This window comes from Drosophila virilis, chromosome 4 (assembly GCF_030788295.1).
Source record: "Drosophila virilis strain 15010-1051.87 chromosome 4, Dvir_AGI_RSII-ME, whole genome shotgun sequence".
NCBI classification, from domain to species: domain Eukaryota; kingdom Metazoa; phylum Arthropoda; class Insecta; order Diptera; family Drosophilidae; genus Drosophila; species Drosophila virilis.
The window spans coordinates 2,603,060-2,627,853 of NC_091546.1; the positions used below are offsets into that span (position 1 = coordinate 2,603,060).

Here is a 24,794-nt window from a genome sequence, read left to right on the forward strand (position 1 = left end):
GTAGAGCTTTTATCACATGCAAATTTGCATTGTTTGTGGCAGTGTGTAAGTAATCAGCTTTCCAGTTGGCTGACGTTGTTGTTTTTGTTGCTGTTGCCAGGTGCTGGTGGCATTCAAAAGGACTTCATTCAATTAAAATGGCTTTTGTTGGCGGACGGCTGCTGCTGCTGTTGCTTCTTTTGACATCCTGTCGCCAGGCAGTCGTCCTGCAAAGCCACTTAATAAATGGCGGGCTCTAACTTTCGGCTTAATTTCATTCAATTTGCAGCTGTCGCCAGCAGCCGTAAAGTGGTCTTTAGTTTTCCCATTTGCGGCAAGACTCGCAAGACCCCTGCCCAACCCACGGACACGACCCAACAATTTCGAACGCGAAAATTATCAAAAATAATACCTGCTTAAAGATACACCTGAGATTATAAGTGGGAGATGTATTTATAATCACGCACCAAAAATCGAAGCAAAAAGTTTCATTAAACAAATCAATAAAAATCAAATAAATATACATATATTATATTAATTATAATAATAATAATTATGATAATAATAATAAGAGTCTTGTGATAAGATAATAAGGCAGATACAAAGCCTCTCAAAGTGCACCCAAACTAAATTAGTTTTGTCTTTCTGCTTTGCGTACTATAACAGACTCAATCCATGAATAAAGAAATTGAAAATTATTGCAAAATTTCAAACAGCCACAAATTTCTCTCGTCCCTGATACTTATTGAGCTCGCAGGGGTTCAATAGAAGGTTAGACAAGATTATTATGCTACTCTTTATACGAAAACCTCCCACTGCCTATAACAACTTTTAAAACTTGTACAGAATCATATCAAACAAACAGTTTGTATTCTATTGCTAGTCGCGCGTAAATTGAAACGGAAATTGATTAAGTTAGGTGCGCAGAGTTTTAATCAGAGTTCGGTGGACGCGTTCGCAATACGAAATCAATTGACAGCTCCGTGCCACAAAGTGGGGCAGATGGCATTTCGTGGCAGCTGGCATCACCTGGCCACATGGCCAGGTACGTCTTACGGTTGAGTAAACAGCTTAAGTAGCCAGAAAGTCTGGTGGGGGGTTGGGCGTGAGGAGGCGCGGCTCCGGCCAAAGAATTTCAAGTTTTGTTGGTGAAAATTTTTGTTTTATTTTGCGGCTTATTTTCTTTGAAATATTTGCTGCCTTTGAGACTTGGGCTGTTGTTGTGCGCTTTACGTGGAGTTTTTTTTTGCAGATTTTTGGAATCAGATTTTCAACGCTTTCAAGTTGATTTCGTTGCGCATTTCTTGACCAAAAGCCACAAAGGATTTTGTCTTGTGCCTCCTGCCTGGACCGGACCACCAGCTTGCGGCTGTCAGTTGTTGTGCGTCCGAGCATGAAACCAGAACTGACAACAGGCGGCCGTGTGGGCGTGTTGAGGGACGTGTGGGCGGGGCTGGACAGTACACTCAGCGAATAAACCAATTTGGTTTTCAAAAGTAGAAATTTCCTGAGCAGGCAAAAATTGTTGCTCTTAAGCCCGAAAAAGTCTCAAAATTCAGTGCATATGAAGTAGGGGAAATTCTTCACTTAATTTGATTCGTTTTTTGTAAAATAAACATGAGGTTTTAATTAGACTAATACGAGAGCCCAGCATATAGTAGGGCTAAAATTCGATTTGTACATCGTTTTTCTCTAAGTGTACGCATTCATCTAACATTTTAATGGGCTCTACTGAGCAGGCAGTTCATCACTTGACGTCGGTTCAGTATATTTCAATATTCGTTTACTGCTTAGTTGCCGTCGGGTCACATTTCGCACAGTTGAGCCTGAAGTGCGGCGGATATCGCACCTGGCACTTTAGAGCTCTTCTGTGCCACATTATTGTGCATATCGAGCACTCGACCAAACAAAGACAGCTAAGCGAATTTCGAGTTTGAATCGGAGGGCTATTTAGGGCAACATCCGGTCAATGTTTTGTGGCATAACAAATTACCTTTATCTGAATTTTATTTCTATAAATATACAAATATATGCACAAGTATATGTTAGAAGAAGGTATTTCCGTTCCGAGCGAAAAATGAAAAGCAATTAGATAAGCTCTTTCCGCCAGCTCAATGTGGCAATTGGATATGATTTGTGTGCGTTCCGGCCCGGCCCTAAAGAAATGGCGGGCGGGCTGGCTCCAGCTGTTTTACAACACATTTTGTCAGTGTGCAGCATGCACGCCGCATGAGGTAATCCCTCTAGGTCCGCCCTTTAGTTTACTTTGATTCGAAATTAACAAAAGGGTCCCTTATAACATAATTTTCTTGCTCAACTTGGATATCGAAAGCAGTACAATATTTAAGTATTGATTCAGTTTTGCACTTCTAGAACAGTTCTTACAACCTCATAGTATCGATACTTATCGATTTTGAACGATTGCAAATTGAATACCGAATGAAAAACAACATTTAAGCATGATATGAACAAGATATTCAAGAATATTCATAACTCCTCCGACATATCTACGTTCATTACATGGCAGGAAGGGAAGTAGAAGAAAAAACACATCCGCTGCATAAAGTGCGCTGCTTGACTTTTGTTTAACTTTGCAAGTTTTGCCTGTTCGGAAAATTGTAAAAACATTTTGCAAATTGAAAGGTTTTAAATTGTAAAAGTAATGGGAATGAAGGGAAAGGGAACTGAGCACCATAAACCTAATAAGCTGATTTGGAAAACTTTTACGCTTTTACGTCTTTCAGCTAACGGAGCGTACTATTTGGCTTAAACATTTTAAGTTGCTTTTTAAGCTGTTTCCGAGTATTTCGGTTTTTCAGTTTTCTAGTTGTATTCTGTTATGCGCTGCCCCCTCGTCCTCCGCTCACATTCCCAAATTAGAAGCAAGCAGCTTGGGAAAAAAAATGTTGAATTTGAGAGAAAAGTGCATGGAAATTGTGCACATCCTGCGCCAATGAATAGGATAGGATTCGCTTTGGTCGCTGGCAAAGCTGCTTACAAAGCAGCCGAGTCCTGGGAAAGCTCCCGTTGCTGTTGTCCTGGGCAACTGCAATCAAAGGGTGCCCCATGCAGCCCCCACGCAGCACACGCCTCCGAATTCATTGGGAAAATTGTGTATGCATTTTCCTAGAAAACTTTAATGAATTCATATATGAAAAGCAATGTCAGATTTATTATTCCCGCTGTCTGCTGATAATCATATTAATGTAGCCGACGACAGGCCTGTGAATTTTCATATATGTATCTGTTTCTGTATCTGTAACTGCGTATCTATGCGTGTGCCTGTATCTGACGCAGCAGGAAAATTGCATATCAATTGGAAATCAACGTTCGATGTTTTCCAAAAAAAAAAAAAAAAAGAAAAACAACAAAAATCACCATTTGCGCAGTTTGCACAACAGTTGGGGGCGGGCGGGCTTGGAGAGCAGTTGGTGTAGGGGGAGGGGGATGGGGCGATTTCCACTCTGTAAACGATACCCACAGTTGCATAGCACCTTTGTGTGTGTATCTGTATCTGTACCTGTAGCGCGTGTATCTATAGCTGTTTCTTATCTGGTTGATAACAGGAAATTGATACATGTTACATTTAATGCGAATGGGGGAATTTTTATGTATATATATATGTGTATGTGTGTATTCTTGCTGTCATATTTATATAATGAATGCGTAATTTTATCATTAATTTATGAATAATATTGATTGGTGCACATATGCGTGAATTTTCCAAGCTATTTCACAATTTTCACAGCGAAAATTGCAGCACAAGTAAAAGCTAATTATATAATTAAATGGAATTTATTTGCATTTTAATTGGATTTCAACCGCATAATCAAGTTTTTTTTTTTTCATTGTAAAAGTGCCATTGCATACTTTTCAGGCGATCGCACAAAATGGCGACTCGCAAATTAACATGAACAAAAAAACAAAAATGCTGCATACTTTTCAGCGTAAAAGCCCTTAAAATCTCCTCTAAGTGAGCGGAGGCCCACAAAACAGAGAGAAAAATATAACAAAAGTAAAGTAAAGTAAAGTTAAGGAAAAAGCAAAAACTTTGAACAAAATTTGCAAAGTTTTTGGACTTGAGTTTTTCTTTTTTAGTTTTCCTTTAAGTTTTCCTTACTTTTTCTGCCCAGCTTTTCCCCGTGACTTACCACAGTTGCTGGTGCGCAATGGTCTCATGATAAGCGCGCTGCATTTTGGCATCGATGCTGTTCTGCCATATGTTGTACTCAAAATGCCACGCGGCAGCGGCAGCAGCAGCAGCAGCAGCAGGAACAGAGCTGGCCACACTGGCGCTTGGCAACACTCGAACGGCTGGCGCAGAACACTAGCTGGGATTTTTCCTACTTGTTGTAGGTGTCACTTTTCTTATTTAACCGCTCAACACATTGCGCAGCGTTCACCACGCTGCGCTCGCCAGGTTGAACTGAACTCGGCAGCTCGACGTCGAGCATCAGGTAGACGCACACGCCAGCCGAGCGCAGCGCCCGAAGCCCGACGACGACAGCGACGACGGCGTTGTCGTGTGCCGAAGCTGCGCTTTCCAGCTTTCCAGCTGCGCGCCTGGGGTAATATTGTGTTCGCAAAGCTTTCGTTGCAAAGCTTTTGCTGCTGCTGCTCCTGTTGCGTCGACAGCGACGCCTACGCTTAAAGCTTTTGCTTCGTGCAACTTTTCAAGCCCACGCAATGCGTTGTGGCTTGGCTGCGGGGCGGCGTGGGAGGCGGCCAGGCGCCTACAGCAACGTTGTCAGTGTGAGACCCGCTCTCTCCCTCTCTTTCTCTATCCCCCTCTCTCTTTCTCTCTCCCTCTCTCCCCCTCTCTCTCTCTCTCTGTTACTTAGCTTGCGCTCTTTTTGCGTTTCGTTCCAAAAATAGCAACAGCGCGAACATTCTGGTTGCCTACCGCCCGCTCGCCCGCCTTCGCTCCGCCCACTCTCGCGCCTCTTTATATTTGGCCACGTTTTCTTTTACAGTTTTCAACAAAATTTTACCGCAACTTTTGCTTTTAACGCAAATGCCAAGTCAGTCTTTAAGCTGCCTACCATAAACTAGTACACCCCCCTCCCCCTCCCCCAACCCACCATTTCCCCTACTTGTCCCGCTTGTTTTGGCAAAACTTTATAAACTTGATCCCTTTTTTAAAATTTTGGCTGCTATTTTTAGGCAGCGCCTGCGTAGGGAATGCCCCTAACCTCAACCCCGAACCCAAACCCAGAATTGATTTTTTCGGCTGCCTTTTATGAATGAACTTGACTCACATACATACTGCTTATGTGACGGAAGCGACATTACACCTGTAACCAAGGAGGAGCAACTAGTTTAGGGTTAGTTTAAGGCCTCAATTCAAAACAAATTAGGTAAATGGATATAACCTTTGCTGAGGTTTTCTGAAGCACAATCTGACGCCATTTTATTCCAATTCGAATGCAATCCAGACTCCAACGACTCGCACATCCATTTAGAGGTACGGCCAAAGGATATTGCCAGACTTTGAAAACGTGCGCGAATTATGATTAATATTTGTTCAGCTCTAAAATTAATTGCAAGCAACGTCTGCTGCCTTCAGGTTCATTAATAATACCGCCAGAGTCAAGGAGAGGGCACAAGGTGCGGCGGGAGCAGCTTGAACGGCCGTTGTATACACAAACATATATATGTTATGGGTGCGGGCAGAGTTGCCATATCAGGCAATAAATTATTGTTTCAGGCAACAGCTTGTGCTGTTCATTAAACAATAGACAGACGCGCAATACAGACAAACTGGGTATTCAGTCAATGGTAATGAAGTAAATGTTTAAAACCTTAACTTCGTGGGTTCAAAAAAGTTGTTGACCAAAAAACGATGTGTTTGTAAAGTCAACCATTTTTCATGATTTTGTGGAATATCTCGCCCAAATAATGTCCGATTATTGAATTTTATACCATTTAAGACTCGTAACGATCAGTACTATCGATTGGCATCAAAGGGCTGAAAATCTAAATTTTGACCCAAATCAACAAAAAAGCAAGGGGTTACATCACGTTTTTTACAATATCGGAGGTCGGCTCGAAAATCGAAACTTTTTTGATAATTTTCTTTTAATATCTCGGGTAAATATCGTCCGATTTTTAAATTTTATACATTTTTTAATTCGTAGGGATCCCTACTTTCAATTGGCACTTAAACAATTTAAAAAACGGTGGGTTCAAAAAAGTTGTTGACCAAAAAACGATGTGTTTGTAAAGTCAACCATTTTTCATTATTTTGTGGAATATCTCGGCCAAATAATGTCCGATTATTGAATTTTATACTATTTTGGACTCGTAACGATCAGTACTATCGATTGGCATCAAAGGGCTGAAAATCTAAATTTTGACCCAAATCAACAAAAAAGCAAGGGGTTACATCACGTTTTTTACAATATCGGAGGTCGGCTCGAAAATCGAAACTTTTTTGATGATTTTCTTTTAATATCTCGGGTAAATATTGTCTGATTTTTAAACTTTATACATTTTTTATTTCGTACGGATCCCTACTATCAATTGGCATTTAAACAATTTAACAATCGGTGGGTTCAAAAAAGTTGTTTGCCAAAAACCGATGTGTTTGTAATGTCAACCATTTTTCATGATTTTGTGGAATATCTCGGCCAAATAATGTCCGATTATTGAATTTTATACCATTTTGGACTCGTAACGATCAGTACTATCGATTGGCATCAAAGGGCTGAAAATCTAAATTTTGACCAAAATCAACAAAAAAGCAAGGGGTTACATCACGTTTTTTACAATATCGGAGGTCGGCTCGAAAATCGAAACTTTTTTGATAATTTTCTTTTAATATCTCGGGTAAATATCGTCAGATTTTTAAATTTTGTACCTTTTTTAATTCGTACGGATCCCTACTATCAATTGGCATTTAAACAATTTAACAATCGGTGGGCTCAAAAAAGTTGTTGACCAAAAACCGATGTGTTTGTAAAGTCAACCATTTTTCATGATTTTGTGGAATATCTCGGCCAAATAATGTCCGATTATTGAATTTTATACCATTTTGGACTCGTAACGATCAGTACTATCGATTGGCATCAAAGGGCTGAAAATCTAAATTTTGACCAAAATCAACAAAAAAGCAAGGGGTTGGTTACATCACGTTTTTTACAATATCGGAGGTCGGCTCGAAAATCGAAACTTTTTTGATAATTTTCTTTTAATATCTCGGGTAAATATCGTCCGATTTTTAAATTTTGTACCTTTTTTAATTCGTACGAATCCCTACTATCAATTGGCATTTAAACAATTTAACAATCGGTGGGCTCAAAAAAGTTGTTGACCAAAAACCGATGTGTTTGTAAAGTCAACCATTTTTCATGATTTTGTGGAATATCTCGGCCAAATAATGTCCGATTTTTGAATTTTATACCATTTTGGACTCGTAACGATCAGTACTATCGATTGGCATCAAAGGGCTGAAAATCTAAATTTTGACCAAAATCAACAAAAAAGCAAGGGGTTACATCACGTTTTTACAATATCGGAGGTCGGCTCGAAAATCGAAACTTTTTTGATAATTTTCTTTTAATATCTCGGGTAAATATCGTCCGATTTTTAAATTTTGTACCTTTTTTTATTCGTACGGATCCCTACTATCAATTGGCATTTAAACAATTTAACAATCGGTGGGCTCAAAAAAGTTGTTGACCAAAAACCGATGTGTTTGTAAAGTCAACCATTTTTCATTATTTTGTGGAATATCTCGCCCAAATAATGTCCGATTATTGAATTTTATACCATTTAAGACTCGTAAAGATCAGTACTATCGATTGGTATCAAAGGGCTGAAAATCTAAATTTTGACCCAAATCAACAAAAAAGCAAGGGGTTACCTCACGTTTTTTACAATATCGGAGGTCGGCTCGAAAATCGAAACTTTTTTGATAATTTTCTTTTAATATCTCGGGTAAATATCGTCCGATTTTTAAACTTTATACATTTTTTATTTCGTACGGATCCCTACTATCAATTGGCATTTAAACAATTTAACAATCGGTGGGTTCAAAAAAGTTGTTTGCCAAAAACCGATGTGTTTGTAATGTCAACCATTTTTCATGATTTTGTGGAATATCTCGGCCAAATAATGTCCGATTATTGAATTTTATACCATTTTGGACTCGTAACGATCAGTACTATCGATTGGCATCAAAGGGCTGAAAATCTAAATTTTGACCAAAATCAACAAAAAAGCAAGGGGTTACATCACGTTTTTTACAATATCGGAGGTCGGCTCGAAAATCGAAACTTTTTTGATAATTTTCTTTTAATATCTCGGGTAAATATCGTCCGATTTTTAAATTTTGTACCTTTTTTAATTCGTACGAATCCCTACTATCAATTGGCATTTAAACAATTTAACAATCGGTGGGCTCAAAAAAGTTGTTGACCAAAAACCGATGTGTTTGTAAAGTCAACCATTTTTCATGATTTTGTGGAATATCTCGGCCAAATAATGTCCGATTTTTGAATTTTATACCATTTTGGACTCGTAACGATCAGTACTATCGATTGGCATCAAAGGGCTGAAAATCTAAATTTTGACCAAAATCAACAAAAAAGCAAGGGGTTACATCACGTTTTTACAATATCGGAGGTCGGCTCGAAAATCGAAACTTTTTTGATAATTTTCTTTTAATATCTCGGGTAAATATCGTCCGATTTTTAAATTTTGTACCTTTTTTTATTCGTACGGATCCCTACTATCAATTGGCATTTAAACAATTTAACAATCGGTGGGCTCAAAAAAGTTGTTGACCAAAAACCGATGTGTTTGTAAAGTCAACCATTTTTCATGATTTTGTGGAATATCTCGGCCAAATAATGTCCGATTTTTGAATTTTATACCATTTTGGACTCGTAACGATCAGTACTATCGATAGGCATCAAAGGGCTGAAAATCTAAATTTTGACCAAAATCAACAAAAAAGCAAGGGGTTACATCACGTTTTTTACAATATCGGAGGTCGGCTCGAAAATCGAAACTTTTTTGATAATTTTCTTTTAATATCTCGGGTAAATATCGTCCGATTTTTAAATTTTGTACCTTTTTTAATTCGTACGAATCCCTACTATCAATTGGCATTTAAACAATTTAACAATCGGTGGGCTCAAAAAAGTTGTTGACCAAAAACCGATGTGTTTGTAAAGTCAACCATTTTTCATGATTTTGTGGAATATCTCGGCCAAATAATGTCCGATTTTTGAATTTTATACCATTTTGGACTCGTAACGATCAGTACTATCGATTGGCATCAAAGGGCTGAAAATCTAAATTTTGACCAAAATCAACAAAAAAGCAAGGGGTTACATCACGTTTTTACAATATCGGAGGTCGGCTCGAAAATCGAAACTTTTTTGATAATTTTCTTTTAATATCTCGGGTAAATATCGTCCGATTTTTAAATTTTGTACCGTTTTTTATTCGTACGGATCCCTACTATCAATTGGCATTTAAACAATTTAACAATCGGTGGGCTCAAAATAGTTGTTTACCAAAAACCGATGTGTTTGTAAAGTCAACCAATTTTCATGATTTTGTGAAATATCTCGGCCAAATAATGTCCGATTATTGAATTTTATACCATTTTGGACTCGTAACGATCAGTACTATCGATTGGCATCAAAGGGCTGAAAATCTAAATTTTGACCCAAATCAACAAAAAAGCAAGGGGTTACATCACGTTTTTTTCAATATCGGAGGTCGGCTCGAAAATCGAAACTTTTTTGATGATTTTCTTTTAATATCTCGGGTAAATATCGTCCGATTTTTAAATTTTATACATTTTTTAATTCGTAGGGATCCCTACTTTCAATTGGCACTTAAACAATTTAAAAAACGGTGGGTTCAAAAAAGTTGTTGACCAAAAAACGATGTGTTTGTAAAGTCAACCATTTTTCATGATTTTGTGGAATATCTCGGCCAAATAATGTCCGATTATTGAATTTTATACTATTTTGGACTCGTAACGATCAGTACTATCGATTGGCATCAAAGGGCTGAAAATCTAAATTTTGACCCAAATCAACAAAAAAGCAAGGGGTTACATCACGTTTTTTACAATATCGGAGGTCGGCTCGAAAATCGAAACTTTTTTGATGATTTTCTTTTAATATCTCGGGTAAATATTGTCTGATTTTTAAACTTTATACATTTTTTATTTCGTACGGATCCCTACTATCAATTGGCATTTAAACAATTTAACAATCGGTGGGTTCAAAAAAGTTGTTTGCCAAAAACCGATGTGTTTGTAATGTCAACCATTTTTCATGATTTTGTGGAATATCTCGGCCAAATAATGTCCGATTATTGAATTTTATACCATTTTGGACTCGTAACGATCAGTACTATCGATTGGCATCAAAGGGCTGAAAATCTAAATTTTGACCCAAATCAACAAAAAAGCAAGGGGTTACATCACGTTTTTTACAATATCGGAGGTCGGCTCGAAAATCGAAACTTTTTTGATAATTTTCTTTTAATATCTCGGGTAAATATCGTCAGATTTTTAAATTTTGTACCTTTTTTAATTCGTACGAATCCCTACTATCAATTGGCATTTAAACAATTTAACAATCGGTGGGCTCAAAAAAGTTGTTGACCAAAAACCGATGTGTTTGTAAAGTCAACCATTTTTCATGATTTTGTGGAATATCTCGGCCAAATAATGTCCGATTTTTGAATTTTATACCATTTTGGACTCGTAACGATCAGTACTATCGATTGGCATCAAAGGGCTGAAAATCTAAATTTTGACCAAAATCAACAAAAAAGCAAGGGGTTACCTCACGTTTTTTACAATATCGGAGGTCGGCTCGAAAATCGAAACTTTTTTGATAATTTTCTTTTAATATCTCGGGTAAATATCGTCCGATTTTTAAACTTTATACATTTTTTATTTCGTACGGATCCCTACTATCAATTGGCATTTAAACAATTTAACAATCGGTGGGTTCAAAAAAGTTGTTTGCCAAAAACCGATGTGTTTGTAATGTCAACCATTTTTCATGATTTTGTGGAATATCTCGGCCAAATAATGTCCGATTATTGAATTTTATACCATTTTGGACTCGTAACGATCAGTACTATCGATTGGCATCAAAGGGCTGAAAATCTAAATTTTGACCAAAATCAACAAAAAAGCAAGGGGTTACATCACGTTTTTTACAATATCGGAGGTCGGCTCGAAAATCGAAACTTTTTTGATAATTTTCTTTTAATATCTCGGGTAAATATCGTCCGATTTTTAAATTTTGTACCTTTTTTAATTCGTACGAATCCCTACTATCAATTGGCATTTAAACAATTTAACAATCGGTGGGCTCAAAAAAGTTGTTGACCAAAAACCGATGTGTTTGTAAAGTCAACCATTTTTCATGATTTTGTGGAATATCTCGGCCAAATAATGTCCGATTTTTGAATTTTATACCATTTTGGACTCGTAACGATCAGTACTATCGATTGGCATCAAAGGGCTGAAAATCTAAATTTTGACCAAAATCAACAAAAAAGCAAGGGGTTACATCACGTTTTTACAATATCGGAGGTCGGCTCGAAAATCGAAACTTTTTTGATAATTTTCTTTTAATATCTCAGGTAAATATCGTCCGATTTTTAAATTTTGTACCTTTTTTTATTCGTACGGATCCCTACTATCAATTGGCATTTAAACAATTTAACAATCGGTGGGCTCAAAAAAGTTGTTGACCAAAAACCGATGTGTTTGTAAAGTCAACCATTTTTCATGATTTTGTGGAATATCTCGGCCAAATAATGTCCGATTTTTGAATTTTATACCATTTTGGACTCGTAACGATCAGTACTATCGATAGGCATCAAAGGGCTGAAAATCTAAATTTTGACCAAAATCAACAAAAAAGCAAGGGGTTACATCACGTTTTTTACAATATCGGAGGTCGGCTCGAAAATCGAAACTTTTTTGATAATTTTCTTTTAATATCTCGGGTAAATATCGTCCGATTTTTAAATTTTGTACCTTTTTTAATTCGTACGAATCCCTACTATCAATTGGCATTTAAACAATTTAACAATCGGTGGGCTCAAAAAAGTTGTTGACCAAAAACCGATGTGTTTGTAAAGTCAACCATTTTTCATGATTTTGTGGAATATCTCGGCCAAATAATGTCCGATTTTTGAATTTTATACCATTTTGGACTCGTAACGATCAGTACTATCGATTGGCATCAAAGGGCTGAAAATCTAAATTTTGACCAAAATCAACAAAAAAGCAAGGGGTTACATCACGTTTTTACAATATCGGAGGTCGGCTCGAAAATCGAAACTTTTTTGATAATTTTCTTTTAATATCTCGGGTAAATATCGTCCGATTTTTAAATTTTGTACCTTTTTTTATTCGTACGGATCCCTACTATCAATTGGCATTTAAACAATTTAACAATCGGTGGGCTCAAAATAGTTGTTTACCAAAAACCGATGTGTTTGTAAAGTCAACCAATTTTCATGATTTTGTGAAATATCTCGGCCAAATAATGTCCGATTATTGAATTTTATACCATTTTGGACTCGTAACGATCAGTACTATCGATTGGCATCAAAGGGCTGAAAATCTAAATTTTGACCCAAATCAACAAAAAAGCAAGGGGTTACATCACGTTTTTTTCAATATCGGAGGTCGGCTCGAAAATCGAAACTTTTTTGATGATTTTCTTTTAATATCTCGGGTAAATATCGTCCGATTTTTAAATTTTATACATTTTTTAATTCGTAGGGATCCCTACTTTCAATTGGCACTTAAACAATTTAAAAAACGGTGGGTTCAAAAAAGTTGTTGACCAAAAAACGATGTGTTTGTAAAGTCAACCATTTTTCATGATTTTGTGGAATATCTCGGCCAAATAATGTCCGATTATTGAATTTTATACTATTTTGGACTCGTAACGATCAGTACTATCGATTGGCATCAAAGGGCTGAAAATCTAAATTTTGACCCAAATCAACAAAAAAGCAAGGGGTTACATCACGTTTTTTACAATATCGGAGGTCGGCTCGAAAATCGAAACTTTTTTGATGATTTTCTTTTAATATCTCGGGTAAATATTGTCTGATTTTTAAACTTTATACATTTTTTATTTCGTACGGATCCCTACTATCAATTGGCATTTAAACAATTTAACAATCGGTGGGTTCAAAAAAGTTGTTTGCCAAAAACCGATGTGTTTGTAATGTCAACCATTTTTCATGATTTTGTGGAATATCTCGGCCAAATAATGTCCGATTATTGAATTTTATACCATTTTGGACTCGTAACGATCAGTACTATCGATTGGCATCAAAGGGCTGAAAATCTAAATTTTGACCCAAATCAACAAAAAAGCAAGGGGTTACATCACGTTTTTTACAATATCGGAGGTCGGCTCGAAAATCGAAACTTTTTTGATAATTTTCTTTTAATATCTCGGGTAAATATCGTCAGATTTTTAAATTTTGTACCTTTTTTAATTCGTACGAATCCCTACTATCAATTGGCATTTAAACAATTTAACAATCGGTGGGCTCAAAAAAGTTGTTGACCAAAAACCGATGTGTTTGTAAAGTCAACCATTTTTCATGATTTTGTGGAATATCTCGGCCAAATAATGTCCGATTTTTGAATTTTATACCATTTTGGACTCGTAACGATCAGTACTATCGATTGGCATCAAAGGGCTGAAAATCTAAATTTTGACCAAAATCAACAAAAAAGCAAGGGGTTACATCACGTTTTTACAATATCGGAGGTCGGCTCGAAAATCGAAACTTTTTTGATAATTTTCTTTTAATATCTCGGGTAAATATCGTCAGATTTTTAAATTTTGTACCTTTTTTAATTCGTACGAATCCCTACTATCAATTGGCATTTAAACAATTTAACAATCGGTGGGTTCAAAAAAGTTGTTTGCCAAAAACCGATGTGTTTGTAATGTCAACCATTTTTCATGATTTTGTGGAATATCTCGGCCAAATAATGTCCGATTATTGAATTTTATACCATTTTGGACTCGTAACGATCAGTACTATCGATTGGCATCAAAGGGCTGAAAATCTAAATTTTGACCAAAATCAACAAAAAAGCAAGGGGTTACATCACGTTTTTTACAATATCGGAGGTCGGCTCGAAAATCGAAACTTTTTTGATAATTTTCTTTTAATATCTCGGGTAAATATCGTCAGATTTTTAAATTTTGTACCTTTTTTAATTCGTACGGATCCCTACTATCAATTGGCATTTAAACAATTTAACAATCGGTGGGCTCAAAAAAGTTGTTGACCAAAAACCGATGTGTTTGTAAAGTCAACCATTTTTCATGATTTTGTGGAATATCTCGGCCAAATAATGTCCGATTATTGAATTTTATACCATTTTGGACTCGTAACGATCAGTACTATCGATTGGCATCAAAGGGCTGAAAATCTAAATTTTGACCAAAATCAACAAAAAAGCAAGGGGTTACATCACGTTTTTTACAATATCGGAGGTCGGCTCGAAAATCGAAACTTTTTTGATAATTTTCTTTTAATATCTCGGGTAAATATCGTCCGATTTTAAAATGTTGTACCTTTTTTAATTCGTACGAATCCCTACTATCAATTGGCATTTAAACAATTTAACAATCGGTGGGCTCGAAAAAGTTGTTGACCAAAAACCGATGTGTTTGTAAAGTCAACCATTTTTCATGATTTTGTGGAATATCTCGGCCAAATAATGTCCGATTATTGAATTTTATACCATTTTGGACTCGTAACGATCAGTACTATCGATTGGCATCAAAGGGCTGAAAATCTAAATTTTGACCCAAATCAACAAAAAAGCAAGGGGTTACATCACGTTTTTTTCAATATCGGAGGTCGGCTCGAAAATCGAAACTTTTTTGATGATTTTCTTTTAATATCTCGGGTAAATATTGTCTGATTTTTAAACTTTATACATTTTTTATTTCGTACGGATCCCTACTATCAATTGGCATTTAAACAATTTAACAATCGGTGGGTTCAAAAAAGTTGTTTGCCAAAAACCGATGTGTTTGTAATGTCAACCATTTTTCATGATTTTGTGGAATATCTCGGCCAAATAATGTCCGATTATTGAATTTTATACCATTTTGGACTCGTAACGATCAGTACTATCGATTGGCATCAAAGGGCTGAAAATCTAAATTTTGACCCAAATCAACAAAAAAGCAAGGGGTTACATCACGTTTTTTACAATATCGGAGGTCGGCTCGAAAATCGAAACTTTTTTGATAATTTTCTTTTAATATCTCGGGTAAATATCGTCAGATTTTTAAATTTTGTACCTTTTTTAATTCGTACGAATCCCTACTATCAATTGGCATTTAAACAATTTAACAATCGGTGGGCTCAAAAAAGTTGTTGACCAAAAACCGATGTGTTTGTAAAGTCAACCATTTTTCATGATTTTGTGGAATATCTCGGCCAAATAATGTCCGATTTTTGAATTTTATACCATTTTGGACTCGTAACGATCAGTACTATCGATTGGCATCAAAGGGCTGAAAATCTAAATTTTGACCAAAATCAACAAAAAAGCAAGGGGTTACATCACGTTTTTTACAATATCGGAGGTCGGCTCGAAAATCGAAACTTTTTTGATAATTTTCTTTTAATATCTCGGGTAAATATCGTCCGATTTTAAAATTTTGTACCTTTTTTAATTCGTACGAATCCCTACTATCAATTGGCATTTAAACAATTTAACAATCGGTGGGCTCGAAAAAGTTGTTGACCAAAAACCGATGTGTTTGTAAAGTCAACCATTTTTCATGATTTTGTGGAATATCTCGGCCAAATAATGTCCGATTTTTGAATTTTATACCATTTTGGACTCGTAACGATCAGTACTATCGATAGGCATCAAAGGGCTGAAAATCTAAATTTTGACCAAAATCAACAAAAAAGCAAGGGGTTACATCACGTTTTTTACAATATCGGAGGTCGGCTCGAAAATCGAAACTTTTTTGATAATTTTCTTTTAATATCTCGGGTAAATATCGTCCGATTTTAAAATTTTGTACCTTTTTTAATTCGTACGAATCCCTACTATCAATTGGCATTTAAACAATTTAACAATCGGTGGGCTCGAAAAAGTTGTTGACCAAAAACCGATGTGTTTGTAAAGTCAACCATTTTTCATGATTTTGTGGAATATCTCGGCCAAATAATGTCCGATTATTGAATTTTATACCATTTTGGACTCGTAACGATCAGTACTATCGATTGGCATCAAAGGGCTGAAAATCTAAATTTTGACCCAAATCAACAAAAAAGCAAGGGGTTACATCACGTTTTTTTCAATATCGGAGGTCGGCTCGAAAATCGAAACTTTTTTGATGATTTTCTTTTAATATCTCGGGTAAATATTGTCTGATTTTTAAACTTTATACATTTTTTATTTCGTACGGATCCCTACTATCAATTGGCATTTAAACAATTTAACAATCGGTGGGTTCAAAAAAGTTGTTTGCCAAAAACCGATGTGTTTGTAATGTCAACCATTTTTCATGATTTTGTGGAATATCTCGGCCAAATAATGTCCGATTATTGAATTTTATACCATTTTGGACTCGTAACGATCAGTACTATCGATTGGCATCAAAGGGCTGAAAATCTAAATTTTGACCCAAATCAACAAAAAAGCAAGGGGTTACATCACGTTTTTTACAATATCGGAGGTCGGCTCGAAAATCGAAACTTTTTTGATAATTTTCTTTTAATATCTCGGGTAAATATCGTCCGATTTTTAAATTTTGTACCTTTTTTAATTCGTACGAATCCCTACTATCAATTGGCATTTAAACAATTTAACAATCGGTGGGCTCAAAAAAGTTGTTGACCAAAAACCGATGTGTTTGTAAAGTCAACCATTTTTCATGATTTTGTGGAATATCTCGGCCAAATAATGTCCGATTTTTGAATTTTATACCATTTTGGACTCGTAACGATCAGTACTATCGATTGGCATCAAAGGGCTGAAAATCTAAATTTTGACCAAAATCAACAAAAAAGCAAGGGGTTACATCACGTTTTTTACAATATCGGAGGTCGGCTCGAAAATCGAAACTTTTTTGATAATTTTCTTTTAATATCTCGGGTAAATATCGTCCGATTTTAAAATTTTGTACCTTTTTTAATTCGTACGAATCCCTACTATCAATTGGCATTTAAACAATTTAACAATCGGTGGGCTCGAAAAAGTTGTTGACCAAAAACCGATGTGTTTGTAAAGTCAACCATTTTTCATGATTTTGTGGAATATCTCGGCCAAATAATGTCCGATTTTTGAATTTTATACCATTTTGGACTCGTAACGATCAGTACTATCGATTGGCATCAAAGGGCTGAAAATCTAAATTTTGACCAAAATCAACAAAAAAGCAAGGGGTTACATCACGTTTTTACAATATCGGAGGTCGGCTCGAAAATCGAAACTTTTTTGATAATTTTCTTTTAATATCTCGGGTAAATATCGTCCGATTTTTAAATTTTGTACCTTTTTTTATTCGTACGGATCCCTACTATCAATTGGCATTTAAACAATTTAACAATCGGTGGGCTCAAAAAAGTTGTTGACCAAAAACCGATGTGTTTGTAAAGTCAACCATTTTTCATGATTTTGTGGAATATCTCGGCCAAATAATGTCCGATTTTTGAATTTTATACCATTTTGGACTCGTAACGATCAGTACTATCGATAGGCATCAAAGGGCTGAAAATCTAAATTTTGACCAAAATCAACAAAAAAGCAAGGGGTTACATCATGTATTTTTCAATATCGGGGGTCGGCTCGAAAATCGAAACTTTTTTGATGATTTTTTCTTAATATCTCGGGAAAATATAGTCCGATTTTTAAATTTTGTACCTTTTTTAATTCGTACGGATCCCTACTATCAATTGTCACTTAAACAATTTAACAATCGGTGGGTTTAAAATAGTTGTTTACCAAAAACCGATGTGTTTGTAAAGTCAACCAATTTTCATGATTTTGTGAAATATCTCGGCCAAATAATGTCCGATTATTGAATTTTATACCATTTTGGACTCGTAACGATCAGTACTATCGATTGGCATCAAAGGGCTGAAAATCTAAATTTTGACCCAAATCAACAAAAAAGCAAGGGGTTACATCACGTTTTTTTCAATATCGGAGGTCGGCTCGAAAATCGAAACTTTTTTGATGATTTTCTTTTAATATCTCGGGTAAATATCGTCCGATTTTTAAATTTTATACATTTTTTAATTCGTAGGGATCCCTACATTCAATTGGCATTTAAACAATTTAAAAAGCGGTGGGTTCAAAAAAGTTGTTGACCAAAAACCGATGTGTTTGTAAAGTCAACCATTTTTCATGATTTTGTGGAATATCTCGGCCAAATAATGTCCGATTTTTGAATTTTATACCATTTTGGACTCGTAACGATCAGTACTATCGATTGGCATCAAAGGGCTGAAAATCTAAATTTTGACCAAAATCAACAAAAAAGCAAGGGGTTACATCACGTTTTTACAATATCGGAGGTCGGCTCGAAAATAGAAACTTTTTTGATAATTTTCTTTTAATATCTCGGGTAAATATCGTCCGATTTTTAAATTTTGTACCTTTTTTTATTCGTACGGATCCCTACTATCAATTGGCATTTAAACAATTTAACAATCGGTGGGCTCAAAAAAGTTGTTGACCAAAAACCGATGTGTTTGTAAAGTCAACCATTTTTCATGATTTTGTGGAATATCTCGGCCAAATAATGTCCGATTTTTGAATTTTATACCATTTTGGACTCGTAACGATCAGTACTATCGATTGGCATCAAAGGGCTGAAAATCTAAATTTTGACCAAAATCAACAAAAAAGCAAGGGGTTACATCACGTTTTTTACAATATCGGAGGTCGGCTCGAAAATCGAAACTTTTTTGATAATTTTCTTTTAATATCTCGGGTAAATATCGTCAGATTTTTAAATTTTGTACCTTTTTTAATTCGTACGGATCCCTACTATCAATTGGCATTTAAACAATTTAACAATCGGTGGGCTCAAAAAAGTTGTTGACCAAAAACCGATGTGTTTGTAAAGTCAACCATTTTTCATGATTTTGTGGAATATCTCGGCCAAATAATGTCCGATTATTGAATTTTATACCATTTTGGACTCGTAACGATCAGTACTATCGATTGGCATCAAAGGGCTGAAAATCTAAATTTTGACCAAAATCAACAAAAAAGCAAGGGGTTACATCATGTATTTTACAATATCGGAGGTCGGCTCGAAAATCGAAACTTTTTTGATAATTTTCTTTTAATATCTCGGGTAAATATCGTCAGATTTTTAAATTTTGTACCTTTTTTAATTCGTACGGATCCCTACTATCAATTGGCATTTAAACAATTTAACAATCGGTGGGCTCAAAAAAGTTGTTGACCAAAAACCGATGTGTTTGTAAAGTCAACCATTTTTCATGATTTTGTGGAATATCTCGGCCAAATAATGTCCGATTATTGAATTTTATACCATTTTGGACTCGTAACGATCAGTACTATCGATTGGCATCAAAGGGCTGAAAATCTAAATTTTGACCAAAATCAACAAAAAAGCAAGGGGTTACATCACGTTTTTACAATATCGGAGGTCGGCTCGAAAATAGAAACTTTTTTGATAATTTTCTTTTAATATCTCGGGTAAATATCGTCCGATTTTTAAATTTTGTACCTTTTTTTATTCGTACGGATCCCTACTATCAATTGGCATTTAAACAATTTAACAATCGGTGGGCTCAAAAAAGTTGTTGACCAAAAACCGATGTGTTTGTAAAGTCAACCATTTTTCATGATTTTGTGGAATATCTCGGCCAAATAATGTCCGATTATTGAATTTTATACCATTTTGGACTCGTAACGATCAGTACTATCGATTGGCATCAAAGGGCTGAAAATCTAAATTTTGACCAAAATCAACAAAAAAGCAAGGGGTTACATCACGTTTTTACAATATCGGAGGTCGGCTCGAAAATAGAAACTTTTTTGATAATTTTCTTTTAATATCTCGGGTAAATATCGTCCGATTTTTAAATTTTGTACCTTTTTTTATTCGTACGGATCCCTACTATCAATTGGCATTTAAACAATTTAACAATCGGTGGGCTCAAAAAAGTTGTTGACCAAAAACCGATGTGTTTGTAAAGTCAACCATTTTTCATGATTTTGTGGAATATCTCGGCCAAATAATGTCCGATTATTGAATTTTATACCATTTTGGACTCGTAACGATCAGTACTATCGATTGGCATCAAAGGGCTGAAAATCTAAATTTTGACCAAAATCAACAAAAAAGCAAGGGGTTACATCACGTTTTTACAATATCGGAGGTCGGCTCGAAAATAGAAACTTTTTTGATAATTTTCTTTTAATATCTCGGGTAAATATCGTCCGATTTTTAAATTTTGTACCTTTTTTTATTCGTACGGATCCCTACTATCAATTGGCATTTAAACAATTTAACAATCGGTGGGCTCAAAAAAGTTGTTGACCAAAAACCGATGTGTTTGTAAAGTCAACCATTTTTCATGATTTTGTGGAATATCTCGGCCAAATAATGTCCGATTTTTGAATTTTATACCATTTTGGACTCGTAACGATCAGTACTATCGATTGGCATCAAAGGGCTGAAAATCTAAATTTTGACCAAAATCAACAAAAAAGCAAGGGGTTACATCACGTTTTTTACAATATCGGAGGTCGGCTCGAAAATCGAAACTTTTTTGATAATTTTCTTTTAATATCTCGGGTAAATATCGTCCGATTTTTAAATTTTGTACCTTTTTTAATTCGTACGGATCCCTACTATCAATTGGCATTTAAACAATTTAACAATCGGTGGGCTCAAAAAAGTTGTTGACCAAAAACCGATGTGTTTGTAAAGTCAACCATTTTTCATGATTTTGTGGAATATCTCGGCCAAATAATGTCCGATTATTGAATTTTATACCATTTTGGACTCGTAACGATCAGTACTATCGATTGGCATCAAAGGGCTGAAAATCTAAATTTTGACCAAAATCAACAAAAAAGCAAGGGGTTACATCATGTATTTTACAATATCGGAGGTCGGCTCGAAAATCGAAACTTTTTTGATAATTTTCTTTTAATATCTCGGGTAAATATCGTCAGATTTTTAAATTTTGTACCTTTTTTAATTCGTACGGATCCCTACTATCAATTGGCATTTAAACAATTTAACAATCGGTGGGCTCAAAAAAGTTGTTGACCAAAAACCGATGTGTTTGTAAAGTCAACCATTTTTCATGATTTTGTGGAATATCTCGGCCAAATAATGTCCGATTATTGAATTTTATACCATTTTGGACTCGTAACGATCAGTACTATCGATTGGCATCAAAGGGCTGAAAATCTAAATTTTGACCAAAATCAACAAAAAAGCAAGGGGTTACATCACGTTTTTACAATATCGGAGGTCGGCTCGAAAATAGAAACTTTTTTGATAATTTTCTTTTAATATCTCGGGTAAATATCGTCCGATTTTTAAATTTTGTACCTTTTTTTATTCGTACGGATCCCTACTATCAATTGGCATTTAAACAATTTAACAATCGGTGGGCTCAAAAAAGTTGTTGACCAAAAACCGATGTGTTTGTAAAGTCAACCATTTTTCATGATTTTGTGGAATATCTCGGCCAAATAATGTCCGATTTTTGAATTTTATACCATTTTGGACTCGTAACGATCAGTACTATCGATTGGCATCAAAGGGCTGAAAATCTAAATTTTGACCAAAATCAACAAAAAAGCAAGGGGTTACATCACGTTTTTTACAATATCGGAGGTCGGCTCGAAAATCGAAACTTTTTTGATAATTTTCTTTTAATATCTCGGGTAAATATCGTCAGATTTTTAAATTTTGTACCTTTTTTAATTCGTACGGATCCCTACTATCAATTGGCATTTAAACAATTTAACAATCGGTGGGCTCAAAAAAGTTGTTGACCAAAAACCGATGTGTTTGTAAAGTCAACCATTTTTCATGATTTTGTGGAATATCTCGGCCAAATAATGTCCGATTATTGAATTTTATACCATTTTGGACTCGTAACGATCAGTACTATCGATTGGCATCAAAGGGCTGAAAATCTAAATTTTGACCAAAATCAACAAAAAAGCAAGGGGTTACATCATGTATTTTTCAATATCGGGGGTCGGCTCGAAAATCGAAACTTTTTTGATGATTTTTTCTTAATATCTCGGGAAAATATAGTCCGATTTTTAAATTTTGTACCTTTTTTAATTCGTAGGGATCCCTACTATCAATTGTCACTTAAACAATTTAACAATCGGTGGGTTTAAAATAGTTGTTTACCAAAAACCGATGTGTTTGTAAAGTCAACCAATTTTCATGATTTTGTGAAATATCTCGGCCAAATAATGTCCGATTATTGAATTTTATACCATTTTGGACTCGTAACGATCAGTACTATCGATTGGCATCAAAGGGCTGAAAATCTAAATTTTGACCAAAATCAACAAAAAAGCAAGGGGTTACATCACGTTTTTACAATATCGGAGGTCGGCTCGAAAATCGAAACTTTTTTGATAATTTTCTTTTAATATCTCGGGTAAATATCGTCCGATTTTTAAATTTTGTACCTTTTTTTATTCGTACGGATCCCTACTATCAATTGGCATTTAAACAATTTAACAATCGGTGAGCTCAAAAAAGTTGTTGACCAAAAACCGATGTGTTTGTAAAGTCAACCATTTTTCATGATTTTGTGAAATATCTCGGCCAAATAATGTCCGATTATTGAATTTTATACCATTTTGGACTCGTAACGATCAGTACTATCGATTGGCATCAAAGGGCTGAAAATCTAAATTTTGACCAAAATCAACAAAAAAGCAAGGGGTTACATCACGTTTTTTTCAATATCGGAGGTCGGCTCGAAAATCGAAACTTTTTTGATGATTTTCTTTTAATATTTTAATTCGAACGGATCAAAAACAAATCGACAAAGAAAAAGGGTATTTTTTCTCTATTCGGAACAATCACTTGGTATATCATTCATAAGATTATCAGTTAGTTAGCTCGAGCATGTTTGATCCCAAAATGTTCGCTTCGTGTTAGCAGCTCGAATCATACTAAATGAACTTCTCTGCTGCCTACAGTCGAATCGGAACTATAAGGCACACCATTTCGTGGGACGACAGAATCACCCACTTGACCCATGGAACCTATACATGTTAAATGCTTAATATAGCCAACATTGTTAGCAGCTGTCTGCATTTCGCAGTCTTTCACAAAGCGACACTGTTAGCTTCCATTTTAATAGGCGACCGGAAAATGTATACAAATGGGAAATTATTAAAAACGTAATCAGTAGCAGCACGGGTTCAAAGATTATCGCTTGCACACAAGAGATCAGCGATATGCAGTTAAGCAAAAACAACAAACCATGTTAGTTGAGCTTACCAGCAAGAACTACTAGAGCTCCAAGTTAAATTGTTTAGTGCACGAAAACACACAGCATACACTCGCGGTAAATCAAACTATACTCCCGAGCAGGCCAGTTGATTATTTTGTGATAACAAAAATAATTGATTTTAATAAAAATCAAAGGCAAAGTGCTGCGCGCGTAAAACGCATCTATTCACTTCGAAAACAAATAATATTCTAATTTCATTTCATGGCATGCGAAAAATAAGTATATAAACCGGATCATTTTCATTGCATACTTTTCAGAGCGCAGCAAATTGTTCGGTGGGGAGTGTTCCGATAACAAATTAAAATCTCCATTAAAACTTTTCTGGCTCGAAAATCTTAAATATGTAGGTTAAGATAGAGGAAGGCTAAGATATCTGGGCAAGTTAATAAACACATGATAAGCCAAATCTACTTCGTCTAAAAATAATATTTTGACCGGGCCATTATAATATAGAAACTGGAATGCGGAATATGGTTTTATTACATTAATATAAATTGATATAATTCAATCGATGTCACTATAATTACACACAACGTCATAAAAACCAAATCGAATTTGATAATGAACATAAAAAATGATGATTAATTGACAATAATTAATCGACAAGGAAAATTAATAGCAGTTTATACGAACTTATATTTAATATACATATAAATATTACAAAATATTTTACTTTACTCTTACTTACGAAGAGCTCGGTCAACTCTTTAGGTTTTGTTATTGTTTTTATTTTTCGTCATGTTGATACACTTTTTATGTGTCAGTTAAATATTTATGCAAGCGCTGGACTTTGTTTTTATGGAGCCTTTCAACTATGAAACAAAAGTGCTTTTATTCCTATATTTTTTTTTTTCGTTTCGTTTCGTTTCGTTCGTTTATTAGCGCCTCTCTGTTAAACTATCTGGTAAATTTGATGTGTGGCAGCTTACGAATTGCTTTTTTATATGCCACCCCATTGTTGACGCACAAATATTTGCGTTTCATTTATAAAGCGAAAACGCCGCGGCGAGGGAATTGCCGCGGGCGACACAGCTTCCGGCTGTTTACACAAGTCTTAATCAAAATGAATTTTTCCCGCTGTGTGACATTTATAACTCCAAAGAATAGAAATGTTCGGCTGTTTGTTGTTGTTGTTGTTGTTGTTGCTATTGCTGCTATATTTAAGCCAGCATATTCGCATCGCCACACACATCCAGCCTGTCAACAGCATTCAATCAAAGTAAATGAAGGAGCTCAAGCACACAATTGACGCACTTGCCCCA

At 35.3% G+C, this 24,794-nt stretch overlaps 1 protein-coding gene and 1 long non-coding RNA gene across 3 annotated transcripts in view; one reads left to right on the forward strand and one right to left on the reverse strand.

Moving 5' to 3' along the window:
• IA-2 (tyrosine phosphatase IA-2) overlaps positions 1-24,794 on the reverse strand; it is a 71,106-nt gene that overhangs the window by 39,553 nt on the left and 6,759 nt on the right. The window contains exon 1 of one of the 2 annotated variants that reach the window (XM_002059243.4): positions 4,131-4,408. The exons of the other annotated variant lie outside the window; for it this stretch is intronic. Coding sequence (XP_002059279.3) covers positions 4,131-4,182 — 52 coding nt within the window. The 5' untranslated portion in view covers positions 4,183-4,408. Of the gene's footprint in view, positions 1-4,130; positions 4,409-24,794 lie in introns of those variants that run through there. 2 annotated transcript variants of the gene reach the window in all.
• The window catches only part of LOC116651526 (uncharacterized), a 54,856-nt gene that overhangs the window by 29,284 nt on the left and 778 nt on the right, over positions 1-24,794 (forward strand). The window lies entirely within an intron of this gene.